The 12,512-nt window shown below is 29.6% G+C and overlaps 1 protein-coding gene across 4 annotated transcripts; it reads left to right on the top strand.

Moving 5' to 3' along the window:
- The first annotated feature begins 243 nt into the window (after positions 1-243).
- Positions 244-11,902, top strand: LOC139862659 (eukaryotic translation initiation factor 3 subunit F-like). Of its 4 annotated transcripts, XM_071851282.1 has the most exons (5): positions 244-606; positions 793-870; positions 1,090-1,289; positions 10,272-10,343; positions 10,860-11,902. In XM_071851282.1, exons 1-3 carry the CDS (start codon positions 385-387, stop codon positions 1,174-1,176), a joined length of 387 nt encoding a protein of 128 aa, XP_071707383.1. In that variant the 5' UTR covers positions 244-384; the 3' UTR covers positions 1,177-1,289; positions 10,272-10,343; positions 10,860-11,902. The 4 variants fall into 4 exon arrangements, with proteins under 4 accessions (XP_071707383.1, XP_071707382.1, XP_071707384.1 ...); XM_071851281.1 differs by having other exon boundaries at positions 10,272-11,902; XM_071851283.1 differs by lacking the exons at positions 10,272-10,343; positions 10,860-11,902 and adding an exon at positions 2,848-3,004 and having other exon boundaries at positions 793-872; positions 1,037-1,289.
- The last annotated feature ends 610 nt before the right edge of the window (positions 11,903-12,512 follow it).

Genomic DNA, 12,512 nt, shown 5'->3' on the forward strand with positions numbered 1-12,512 from the left:
ACGAGCTCATAAATCTAGTATTTGAATAAAACTGAAAGAGTTCAAAGTATTTCACGCGCGCATTTTTTATCCAATATTGTGCACTTTCAATTACCTAAATTTATTCTTAAATACTTATTTATAAGTACAATTTATTTTTAATTGTAAATTAATTAGAGTAATGATAATGATGTCATTCAATTTGCTCAGATTTTTTGTTTAATAAGGTAGGCTTATTTTTGGGCCGTATCTCTAATTCAACTGCCAGATCTGAGCATCTGACCACACTCTTCGTTCTCAGTTCAATTTACTTCCTAAACCCTAGCACCACTCGCTCTTTGTTCACCGTCCGTCAATCCAAATCTCAGTTTATCCGATCAATTAGCTATCGGATAAGTTGCAATCATGGCGTCTTCGGATCAAACAGTGCTGCAGTTCTTTCCTTTATCAACTAGCTTGTCAGCCAAGGTTCACCCTCTCGTTATCTTCAGCATCTGCGATTGTTTTGTACGACGGCCGGACCAAGCTGAGAGAGTCATCGGAACGCTTCTCGGATCCGTTCTTCCCGACGGTACCGTAGATATACGTAATTCGTATGTCGTTCCTCACAACGAGTCTTCTGACCAGGTTAGGGTTTGATTCATATATCGATTAGGAATTTTGATTGATAATGTGATAATTGTTATGATAACAGCTTTATTGTTGTAGAAAAATAGTACTAATAATGTTTATTTTACTGAAATTGGAATGTTATTAGTCATGTGGCTTACTGAATTATTTGACATTTTTATTTTTATCGTTATGTGTTGCAAGGTTGCTCTGGATATTGACTATCATCACAATATGCTGTCATCTCACCAGAAGGTGAATCCAAAAGAAGTTATCGTTGGATGGTAATAATACTAATTTTTCACTTATATGATAGATTTTGATTTGGGTTAAAGCTATAAATACCGTATATATTTTCACTTTTGTTCCAATGTAGGTTGTATACCCAATAAAATATCATTTTGGGTCACATAATTTCAAAAAATGTTCTAACAATGTTCTAATGTAGGCTATTGTGAATGGTTACCTGCTCGTTTTTCTTTTATCCGCTTGTTCTAATGTTGGCTATTGTCTCTGGTTTATTCAAATAAGAAAGAGGAAGATGAAACGGGTATAGTTGTAAATCAGCTAAAAGAATATTTGAGTTAATAAAAAGCAGAAAGGTAACGGATGGAGGATTGGTTAGGCAGTGTGTTAAGGAACAAGGGGTCGCGGGTTTGAGTCCCGTTCGCGGCGGTTTTCTTTTTAAGACTTCTTTTGAGGTAGTTTTCATATTAAAATTATTATTGTTATTATTATTATTATTATTATTATTATTATTATTATTATTATTATTATTATTATTAATGATGTTATTATTATTATTAATTAAGGTTATTACAAGTATTGTAATTATCATGATTATTATTAGTATTATTATAGTTATTAGGTATGGATTACTAGTTATTATTATTATTGTTAATATATGTATTAGTTAGCATACCTAATTATAATTTCCATTATTATGATTATTATTATATTATCATTGTAGCATTAGAAAGTAGTATTGTTATTTATATTATCATTAGTGATAAGATCGTTATTATCAAGTATTAGGTATTATTATCATAAGTAATATTTTCATTATATTATTTAGTAAACTTTTCATTTTTATTAAAAACCACTGTTATTAATATTATTATTATAAGTATTATTATTGTCATTAATATTATTGTTGTTACTAATATTATCATTACTAGTATTATTATTAGGTAAAATAGATAATATTTATTATCAACCCTTTTACCATTATAATTATTGTTACAATTAAATTATTATCATAATTACCTTTAGTAGAAAAATTATTAGTTTATAGTTATTATAATTGTAAGTATTATATTATTATTATAAAGACATTATCACTTTTAATTATAAATATTATTATTATTATCATTATGAGTATTATTATTATTACTACTGATATTATTATTATTATTATTATTATTATTATAAAAGTCTTACAACTTTTCATTTATCAGTATTACCCTAACCAAATAAACATTAGTTACACAAAAATATATCTAATACCTATAATCTAACTCTATTATTATAAGTAAGATATATAAACTAAATATATTTAAATTATTAATGAAATATATAAAAATGATTAAAATAACAGATATATCATTAATAATAATATATAAATTTGTTCGATTACAAGTATATGTTTTAACAAATAAACAAATGATATAGGTTCGTGAATCCGAGGCCAACCCTGCATTGTTCAATGTTGTCGTATGTATTTTTACTACAAAATACAGTATTGCGAGTTTCATTTGCTCCCTTTTTAAATACTTTTGCAATATATATTTTTGGGACTGAGAATACATGCGCTGCTTTTATAAATATTTTACGAAATAGACACAAGTACCTAAAATTACATTCTATGGTTGGATTATTAATCGAATATCGCCCTTCAAGTCTGGTAACCTAAGAATTAAGGGAAATGGCCCCTGATTGACGCGAATCCTAAAGATAGATCTATGGACCTTGATAAGTCCCATTCGGGGTACGAATGCTTTAGTACTTCTAGATTATTATACAGACGAGAGGTTCTGTTTTGGGGATATTCTATGCATTAAGTTAACGTCGGTTACCAGGTGTTCAATCCATATGAATGATTTTTATCTCTATGCAGTTTGCGAAATGCCTGATATGAGAATGATGTTTATGAAATATGAAAATCTTGTGGTCTATTAAAATGATGAAAATGATCGATTATGATAAACTAATGAACTCACCAACCTTTTGGTTGACACTTTATAGCATGTTTATTCTCAGGTACGAAAGAAATCTTCCGCTGTGCATTTGCTCATTTTAGAGACATTACTTGGAGTCATTCATGACATATTTCAAAAGACGTTGCATTCGAGTCGTCGAGTTCATCAAGATTATTATGAAGTCATTTATAGTTTAGATATATTATGAAATGGTATGCATGCCATCAACTTTCAATGTATTGAAAGTTTGTCTTTTTAAAAACGAATGCAATGTTTATAAAATGTATCATATAGAGGTCAAGTACCTCGCAATGAAATCAACTATTGTGAATCGTTTATAATCGATATGGACTTCGTCCGGTTGGATTAGGACGGGTCGCTTCAGTTGGTATCAGAGCGGTGGTCTTAGCGAACCAGGTCTTGCATTAATGTGTCTAACTGATAGTCGTTAGGATGCATTAGCGAGTCTGGACTTCGACCGTGTCTGCATGTCAAAAGTTTTGCTTATCATTTCTTGTCAAAAAATCACTTGCTTATCATTCTTAGTCTAGACACATCTTACTGCATTGATTGCATGAATAGTGTATAGACAAATTCATATCTTAGCGTATCTGCTAATCCATATCTTACCGTATCTGTTACTTTAGACTTTATCTGACACGTTTCCTTAATTCTCTCCGTAATTTACGGGATCTTCTGTACTATGTATAGGTATTCTATGTAAGTAGAATATCATCCGATCACCGAAAATCATTTCATATCGAAACATTCTTTATTCAATTGTACGAAATGGAACTCACCACTAATCCAAGTCCCTCGGATTCCGATATGGAGTCCCACTCAAGCTCCGAAAACAGCGTGACCGGGATGGACCAACCAATCAGCCATCATCTATTCTGGATGAACTGGGGCTGGGTTCGTAGCCTACTTAGTAATTGGAGACAAGAAGAAGGCGATCCCTTTCATCCACCATATTGTCCTCTTGACGAAGAACCTGAAGCACTTACCGGCAAACCTGTCCGAAACACCATTTTCTCTCTCATTACCAGAGTATCTCGTCACGATCATATACTATACCAAATTCTAGATCTTATTTATCCGCTCGTCCGAACCGACAATCACCCCGGTGTAATAGAAGAAGTCAACGAGCTTCGCGCTCGGGTAGTGGCTTTGGAGAATATGGTACGAAGGTTACAAACACCAGCAGCAGCACCAGCAGCATAAACAGTACCACCATCAGCAGCACCAACATCATAACCAGTAACACCTCAACATTACAATCTGTACCTCGAACATCAATGTCATACGCACCATAGATACCAAGGAGAACCAACAACATAAGTTTCAACATCACATACCCAATATCTCATTCTGTACCTCGAGTATAATCATCGTTCTACGAATCATTCTACCTTATTTATCTTCGTTCGACATGGTGATTATATAATCTTTAATGTTTTAGAGATTATATATTCTTATTCTAACGGTAAATCAAATGAGTCTAATATAATATTAACTCATTAAATCCATGATTACATCTAAAGAAAATATATATGTATGTATGTTTTCATAAAGATTGTAATTAAAAATTCTTTTGTACAAACTGTTAATGATGAAAATATTTTAACGAGTAGGTAATACCCAAGGAATATTTATATTTCACATAAATAAATTACACTATACATTCTTCGAATCTGATTCAACAAGCCATTTACTATCCTACTTACATCCACAGATATACGTATCCGTTCACCACAGAATAACCCTTTTCATTAAATTTCATATTTGGATTTTGACCTATCAGAATCCAACAAGTGGCATAATGAAGAAAATATTGGACAAAATAAAATTTTTTAGAAACAAACAAATTAACTATGAGAAATTTTGTTAAGAATTCACGCTAACTGTTCCTAGCTAATTGTTCCTAGCTAACTGATTACATTTTATTTATCGAAATTTACATTCTTGCAATTTTATTTATCGTCATTTAATTTCTGTTATTTACTTTACGCACTTAATTTATCGTCATTTAATTTCTGTTATTTATTTTACGCACTTTAAATATCGGGACACGTATACAAGGTTTTGACATATCATATCGACGCATCTATATATATTATTTGGAATAACCATAGACACTCTATATGCAGTAATGATCGAGTTCTCTATACAGGGTTGAGGTTGATTCTACAATAATATATATAGTTTGAGTTGTGATCGAGTCTGAGACATGTACACGGGTCACGATACGTATTAATTAATTCGAATATTATATATTAAACTATATATGAATTATTGGACTGTTACTGTGGACTATCGACTGTGGACTAAGAACATTGGACAATCAAATTGAATTAAAATATGGATTATAACATATGAAACTAAACAATTCTTCAAGTTTGCCACTTGATTTCATTCTAAACCTTATTTGTATCTTGACGATTACAATCTGCGTTCAAACCTTTCATGATTCTCAAAAACACCTCAATCGAGAGGATGAACCAACCGCACTTCATCTACGGAAGGAAAGATTTATGCATATAGTTATGCATCTGAAAACTCTTGAAACCTGAGTAAACATTTAACACGTATCTGTGCTAGCTCCTTTGGCGTTGTTATCACCAAAAATAACTTTGCAATTCCTTTTCAAATTAGACAATTTTGTCACAGCTCCAACAAATCAACTTCGACTTTTCGTTCGAAACAACCTTATTATAACCTGATATATATGTTTGCCTTTCATCATCGTTACCGGAGAACTGTTTATATTCCACCACATTAGCAGTAAACTTACCATCAACCTCATTGCTCTTTGATTTAAATCTCTTCGAAAAACCATTATAATTATTTATTAAAACCCTAACATATACTCATCTGCATCTTGTAACAAGAACTGCCATACCAATTACCGGAAATCAGCAATCAGTACTTTGAAAACTTACAGCATATCTACATCAACAATTATATGTATAACCTTTATCTATTAGAATTATGACCTTCCATTATGAAATTTTGAAAAGCACCCAGCCTACGAATCAACATATTGAACTTTAAAAAAGCTGAATGAAGCAGCATAAACTGTAGGCAACCGTAAATGACCTTAATCGTCGGAAGTTTGATGATAAAGAATAGTATGTTGGAAAAGCTCAGAAAATTTAGAACTGGAAAACGGATTGAGCTAACCACGAAGGAGACCAAGGACAAATACAAGGACCATACCATATATTCAAGGAATCCAGGTAATTCTGGATCTGATGAAACCTTCAACGAATATCTTGCTCCGTACTCATGTTAAAATCTTGCGGAAAATCTTTCTTCATCAACAATCGAACTTAGAATTTCCAAAATATCATCATAAATATCTTCGATATTTCTGAGGATATTTTCATAAATATTCTCGTCCAAAATTATATACCTCTTCGTGCTATCTGTAATACATTATATTGGAAATTTCTGTAAAAGCTAAGTATAAACTATGAATGAATTCTGAAGTAGTGTTGGGAACTGAAGCATGAGTTAGTATAATATAATGACACTTGATCAACGTGATTATATTATAATAAGTCATGCTGAGTTTCTAAATGGAACATGATGATTCACAGATTATAACGTCATCATGTGTCATGTTACATAACTATTTCATTCTGATTAACTTCTGAACATATCAAGAAAGTATATTCTTGATAGTTCTATTCTCAATGATTCTGATAATTTAACAAATCAAATCGTACGATTACGTTTTTTCTTGGTTAGAACATTTAGTTCATTCGAAAACTCCGTACTTACGAATTCTGGACCGTTGATCGCTTTATTAGAGGTTGAGAAGAGAATAAAAAGGCAAAGAGCTCTAAAATATATGAGAAAATATAAAGCCCAATAATAACACGGAGGTTACAAACCATGGATATTAATACGAATAGCAATACAAAGACACGGTAGAATTAAGAATAGTATCACCCCAAGGTAATAGTAGAAGTAAACAGTTTCTAGTGGAAGATTGAAAAGAAGGATGACAGAAATGATAATTAGGAAAATAGCAAGGATTAGAATGGGATTAAGCATTTTCACAATCTTTTGGATGTATGAACTAAGAAAGAAAGTATAGTAATGGTAAGAATAATGGAACGGGAGAATTTAATTTATGATGGAAATATCAGACAGGGAAATCGAGGCAGATCACCGTATTTAATTATAGAGATCTTAATTCCCTTACTCGCCGAAGAATCAAATCTTTTAGATTTCGTGGATTTTCTCTAAATCCCTTGAATTCCGGAATTCAACCAAGACAACGTCAAAAGCTAAGACGAATCTCTATTTCTCATTTCACTCTTTTGTGATAACTTCACTCGTACGCTTCACATAATCGAATCGTTTTATCTGTAGTACTCAATAATGATAAAACTATATTTATCAACTCATATTCGTCATGAAAACATTTTTACTGTTAGCCATGACCACCTCACTCAAATTTCGGGACGAAATTTCTTTAACGGGTAGGTATTGTGATGACCCGGAAATTTCCGACCAAATTTAAACCTAATCTTTATATGATTATGACATGATAAGTAAAGTCTATTAATCTGAGTGTCAAAAAATTTGAATTGATTTTTATGAAGTCATTTGACCTTTGACCATGCCCGATGATTCACGAACAATTATGTGTAATTAAATATGTAGATAAAAAAATAAATGTATATATTAAATTAAATGAATATAATACCAGTCAATCATCTGAATTAAATGTGTAAAGTAATATACCAAAATAATTAAGATGTTAATAGAATAAATATATATAGATATATATGTATATGAATTAGGCACACAATTAATATTATATGAATATAGTAATATATATATAATATATAATATATATTAAATATTCTAATATGTTGTTTAATAGAATATGTATTATCTAAGTAGTGAAATATAAAGTTAATTATATTATTTGAAATTACAAGTTAGAATATAAATGATGTATCAATATTATTTTCATTATTATTACTAAGGTTAATACTAAATAATAATATTTGTAATACTAATATTATTAATTTTAATACGAGATATAAATATATATATATATAATTTGACATGTATAAGTTATATTATTATTCATATTATTATCATTATTAAAATACTAAATAATAAGATTATTATTATTATAATATTATTGTCATTATTAATAATTAAAATTTTCATTATTAGAGTTAATATTATCATATTAATATTTGTCATTCATTATTACTAGTCTTTATTAATAATATTGTTATTAATATTATTATTAGTATTGTGAATAATATAATATTAATAAGTATTAGAATTAATAAAAAAAAAATATTAAGATAAAATATATAGAATCAAATACGGATCGAAACCAGTAGTCTATCCCCATCAAACTGTTGTTACTTCTTGTTTGTGTCTCCAATTCTGTTAGAAATCTGTATCCAATTATCAGTATAATCCAAACTAGTACAGATTGATATCGTCCTTTTATTATTATTATTTTTTTCTCTTTTCCATTTACGACTTATCTATCTGTCCATGAACTTGGTTATATAAAACGCTTAATTACAGTTGTAAATAACACAACATGTTTTTTCATTATCTTTCATCAATCATGAACTTCATTAACAATTCTTAATTTATCAAATTTGAACATAAAAAGGGGAAGAACATAACGAATACTCTGTATTACTCCTATTTTTTTTAATTTGATCAATCTTGAAGTAAATTTCAAAATGTATTAATGTGGAAGTGTTAGGCTTCTTCTACCCAATCTTTCTGAAAAATATCAGACATCAATTCATTCCATCGAACTTCAATTTTGAAGTCAAAGTTTGGTTTTTAAAAAGTCAACTGATGTTCTTCGATAAAATTCGAGTTACCTGTTATAATTCGAGCTTAATTAAGGATTTCAGCAGTTTCTATAAAAGATTTACTACCAATTTCATGTTGTAAGTATAATCTAAAAGAGCCTAGAATTGTAAAACGCGATTTGAGTCTGTTAAGTTCTTGCGTCTACTGCCGCTGCTTCAATTGTTCCTTTCTTTTAAATTTTTTTTTTTCAATCACCATAAATTAAACGTTTCTGTTAGTTTGAAAATCCTAAACAAACACCTTATTATTCGATGATTTGATTATTGTCTCTGGTTTATTCAAATAAGAAAGAGGAAGATGAAACGGGTATAGTTGTAAATGGGCTAAAAGAATATCCGAGTTAATAAAAAGCAGAAAGGTAACGGATGGAGGATTGGTTAGGCAGTGTGTTAAGGAACGAGGGGTCGCGGGTTCGATTCCCGTTCGCGGCGGTTTTCTTTTTAAGACTTCTTTTGAGGTAGTTTTCATATTAAAATTATTATTATTATTATTATTATTATTATTATTATTGTTATTATTATTATTATTATTATTATTATTATCATTATCATTATTATTATTGTTACTATTATTATTAATGATGTTATTATTATTATTATTATTATTAATTAAGGCTATTACAAGTATTGTAATTATCATGATTATTATTAGTATTATTATAGTTATTATTATTATTATTATTAGCTATGGATTACTAGTTATTATTATTATTGTTAATATATGTATTAGTTAGCATAGCTAATTATAATTTCCATTATTATGATTATTATTATCATTGTAGCATTAGAAAGTAGTATTGTTATTTATATTATCATTAGTGATAAGATCGTTATTATCAAGTATTAGGTATCATTATCATAAGTAATATTTTCATTATATTATTTAGTAAACTTTTCATTTTTATTAAAAACCACTGTTATTAATATTATTATTATAAGTATTATTATTGTCATTAATATCATTGTTGTTACTAATATTATCATTACTAGTATTATTATTAGGTAAAATAGATAATATTTATTATCAACACTTTTACCATTATAATTATTGTTACAATTAAATTATTATCATAATTACCTTTAGTAGAAAAATTATTAGTTTATAGTTATTATAATTGTAAGTATTATATTATTATTATAAAGACATTATCACTTTTAATTATTAATATTAATATTATTATTATCATTATGAGTATTATTATTATTATTACTACTGATATTATTATTATTATTATTATTATTATTATTATTATTATTATTATTATTATTATTATTATTATTATTATTATTATTATTATTATTATTATTATTATTATTATTATTATTATTATTATTATTATTATTATTATTATTATTATTATTATTATTATAAAAGCCTTACAACTTTTCATTTATCAGTATTACCCTAACCAAATAAACATTAGTTACATAAAAATATATCTAATACCTATAATCTAACTCTATTATTATAAGTAAGATATATAAACTAAATATATTTAAATTATTAATGAAATATATAAAAATGATTAAAATAACAGATATATCATTAATAATAATATATAAATTTGTTCGATTACAAGTATATGTTTTAACAAATAAACAAATGATATAGGTTCGTGAATCTGAGGCCAACCCTGCATTGTTCAATGTTGTCGTATGTATTTTTACTACAAAATACAGTATTGTGAGTTTCATTTGCTCCCTTTTTAAATGCTTTTGCAATATATATTTTTGGGACTGAGAATACATGCGCTGCTTTTATAAATGTTTTACGAAATAGACACAAGTACCTAAAATTACATTCTATGGTTGGATTATTAACCGAATATCGCCCTTCAAATCTGGTAACCTAAGAATTTAGGGAAATGGCCCCTGATTGACGCAAATCCTAAAGATAGATCTATGGACCTTGACAAGTCTCATTCGGGGTACGAATGCTTTAGTACTTCGAGATTATTTTACAGACGAGAGGTTCTGTTTTGGGGATATTCTATGCATTAAGTTAACGTCGGTTACTAGGTGTTCAATCCATATGAATGATTTTTATCTCTATGCAGTTTGCGAAATGCCTGATATGAGAATGATGTTTATGAAATATGAAAATCTTGTGGTCTATTAAAATGATGAAAATGATCGATTATGATAAACTAATGAACTCACCAACCTTTTGGTTGACAATTTATAGCATGTTTATTCTCAGGTACGAAAGAAATCTTCCGCTGTGCATTTGCTCATTTTAGATACATTACTTGGAGTCATTCATGACATATTTCAAAAGACGTTGCATTCGATTCGTTGAGTTCATCAAGATTATTATCAAGTCATTTATAGTTTAGATATATTATGAAATGGTATGCATGCCGTCAACTTTCAATGTATTGAAAGTTTGTCTTTTTAAAAACGAATGCAATGTTTGTAAAATGTATCATATAGAGGTCAAGTAGCTCGCAATGAAATCAACTATTGTGAATCGTTTATAATCGATATGGACTTCGTCCGGTTGGATTAGGACGGGTCGCTTCAGTGGGGCCTTTTTTGTTAGATGTTGCCTTCTTGCTCCCTGTCGGCTGGTAGGTGTGTGAGCGTTGGAGTTTTTTTTTACTCCGACGGGTTTTTGCCGGCTTTTTTCTTTTGTTTTTTTTTCTGGTCGGATTTGCTTTAGAAAATGGTGATTATATTGCTCTGGGTTACTGCTTCAGTTTTTCTGTCGCCGGCCTGGCTGTGGTGGCCGGATTTCTTGTTAGAATTTCGATGGCCGCAGTTTTCGGCTGTTTAGGGTGGTTTTGGTTGTTTGTTGACTGTTTAGTTCTGTTTCATTCCATCTTCTGTGTCGTCGTCTCTGGTTCGGGAAGGAACGACGTTGTTGCCGCCGTTATCCATATGTTGATTTCGAAAAATGAGGTTTACGGTTGTGGTCTCTCGAGGGCTTTTCTACCGCCCGTTCGGTGGGTTTGTCTGTTATTTGGGGGATTTCTTCTGTTTGCTGGTCTCATGGAAGGTGTTCTTGGGTTGCCCGGTGAACGGGGCTTGGTGGTTAGCGGATGATCAGACGCTGCTCTTTGTGACGGGTTGGTGTGGTGGTGGATCGGGGGTCTTTCCGAGCTTGGCCGGGCTTGGGGGTTATATATCGATAGGTCTGGATCGTGGCAGGGTTGTGGCTTAGTTGTTTTTAGCTGCTCGTTTTCAATTTGTATTGGTGTTGTTATATCTCTATTGATGCTTGTAACAATTAATGTTTGTAGTTTTTGGGTAGAGATCATCAGATCTCAATTGACTATTGGTCATATTATGTAAACTATACGATCGTTTTGATCTATTTATATATATACATATATTTTTGCCAAAAAAAAAAAAAAAAATTAAAACATATAATGACATAAACTCCAACTCCCTTTTAGTATACTTCGTATAGTATAGATGTGCAAACTTTTTATCAGCTTAGAAGGGTTAAATATATGTTGAGATGCTTAAAAAAAAGTGAATGTATAAAATATGATTAGAATGGTAAAAATGGTATCATTTTATTTTTGTCATAAATATCAAAATTGTAACAATATTTCTCTGTAAAGATGAAAATTATATCAACTAACTATTATTACTATATTTATAAATTATAATAAGTGTATGATTCAACATTATGTATATATTTATTTAGAAAAAATTAAATTGACACCGTTTATTATTGTCCGCCAATTTTAACTTTTCAAACCATCTTTTCGAGTACGCAAATACACAAGTTTTTCTAATAATATAACAAGTTCACGGGTGCAGTAGATAGTTGGCATGCGCCTTTCCTTCCCAAACGGCAAAAAATGCTAATTGAACCTAGCGTAGTGGGCTGACCCAATTAGTT

Source organism: Rutidosis leptorrhynchoides, chromosome 8, assembly GCF_046630445.1.
Source record: "Rutidosis leptorrhynchoides isolate AG116_Rl617_1_P2 chromosome 8, CSIRO_AGI_Rlap_v1, whole genome shotgun sequence".
NCBI lineage: Eukaryota > Viridiplantae > Streptophyta > Magnoliopsida > Asterales > Asteraceae > Rutidosis > Rutidosis leptorrhynchoides.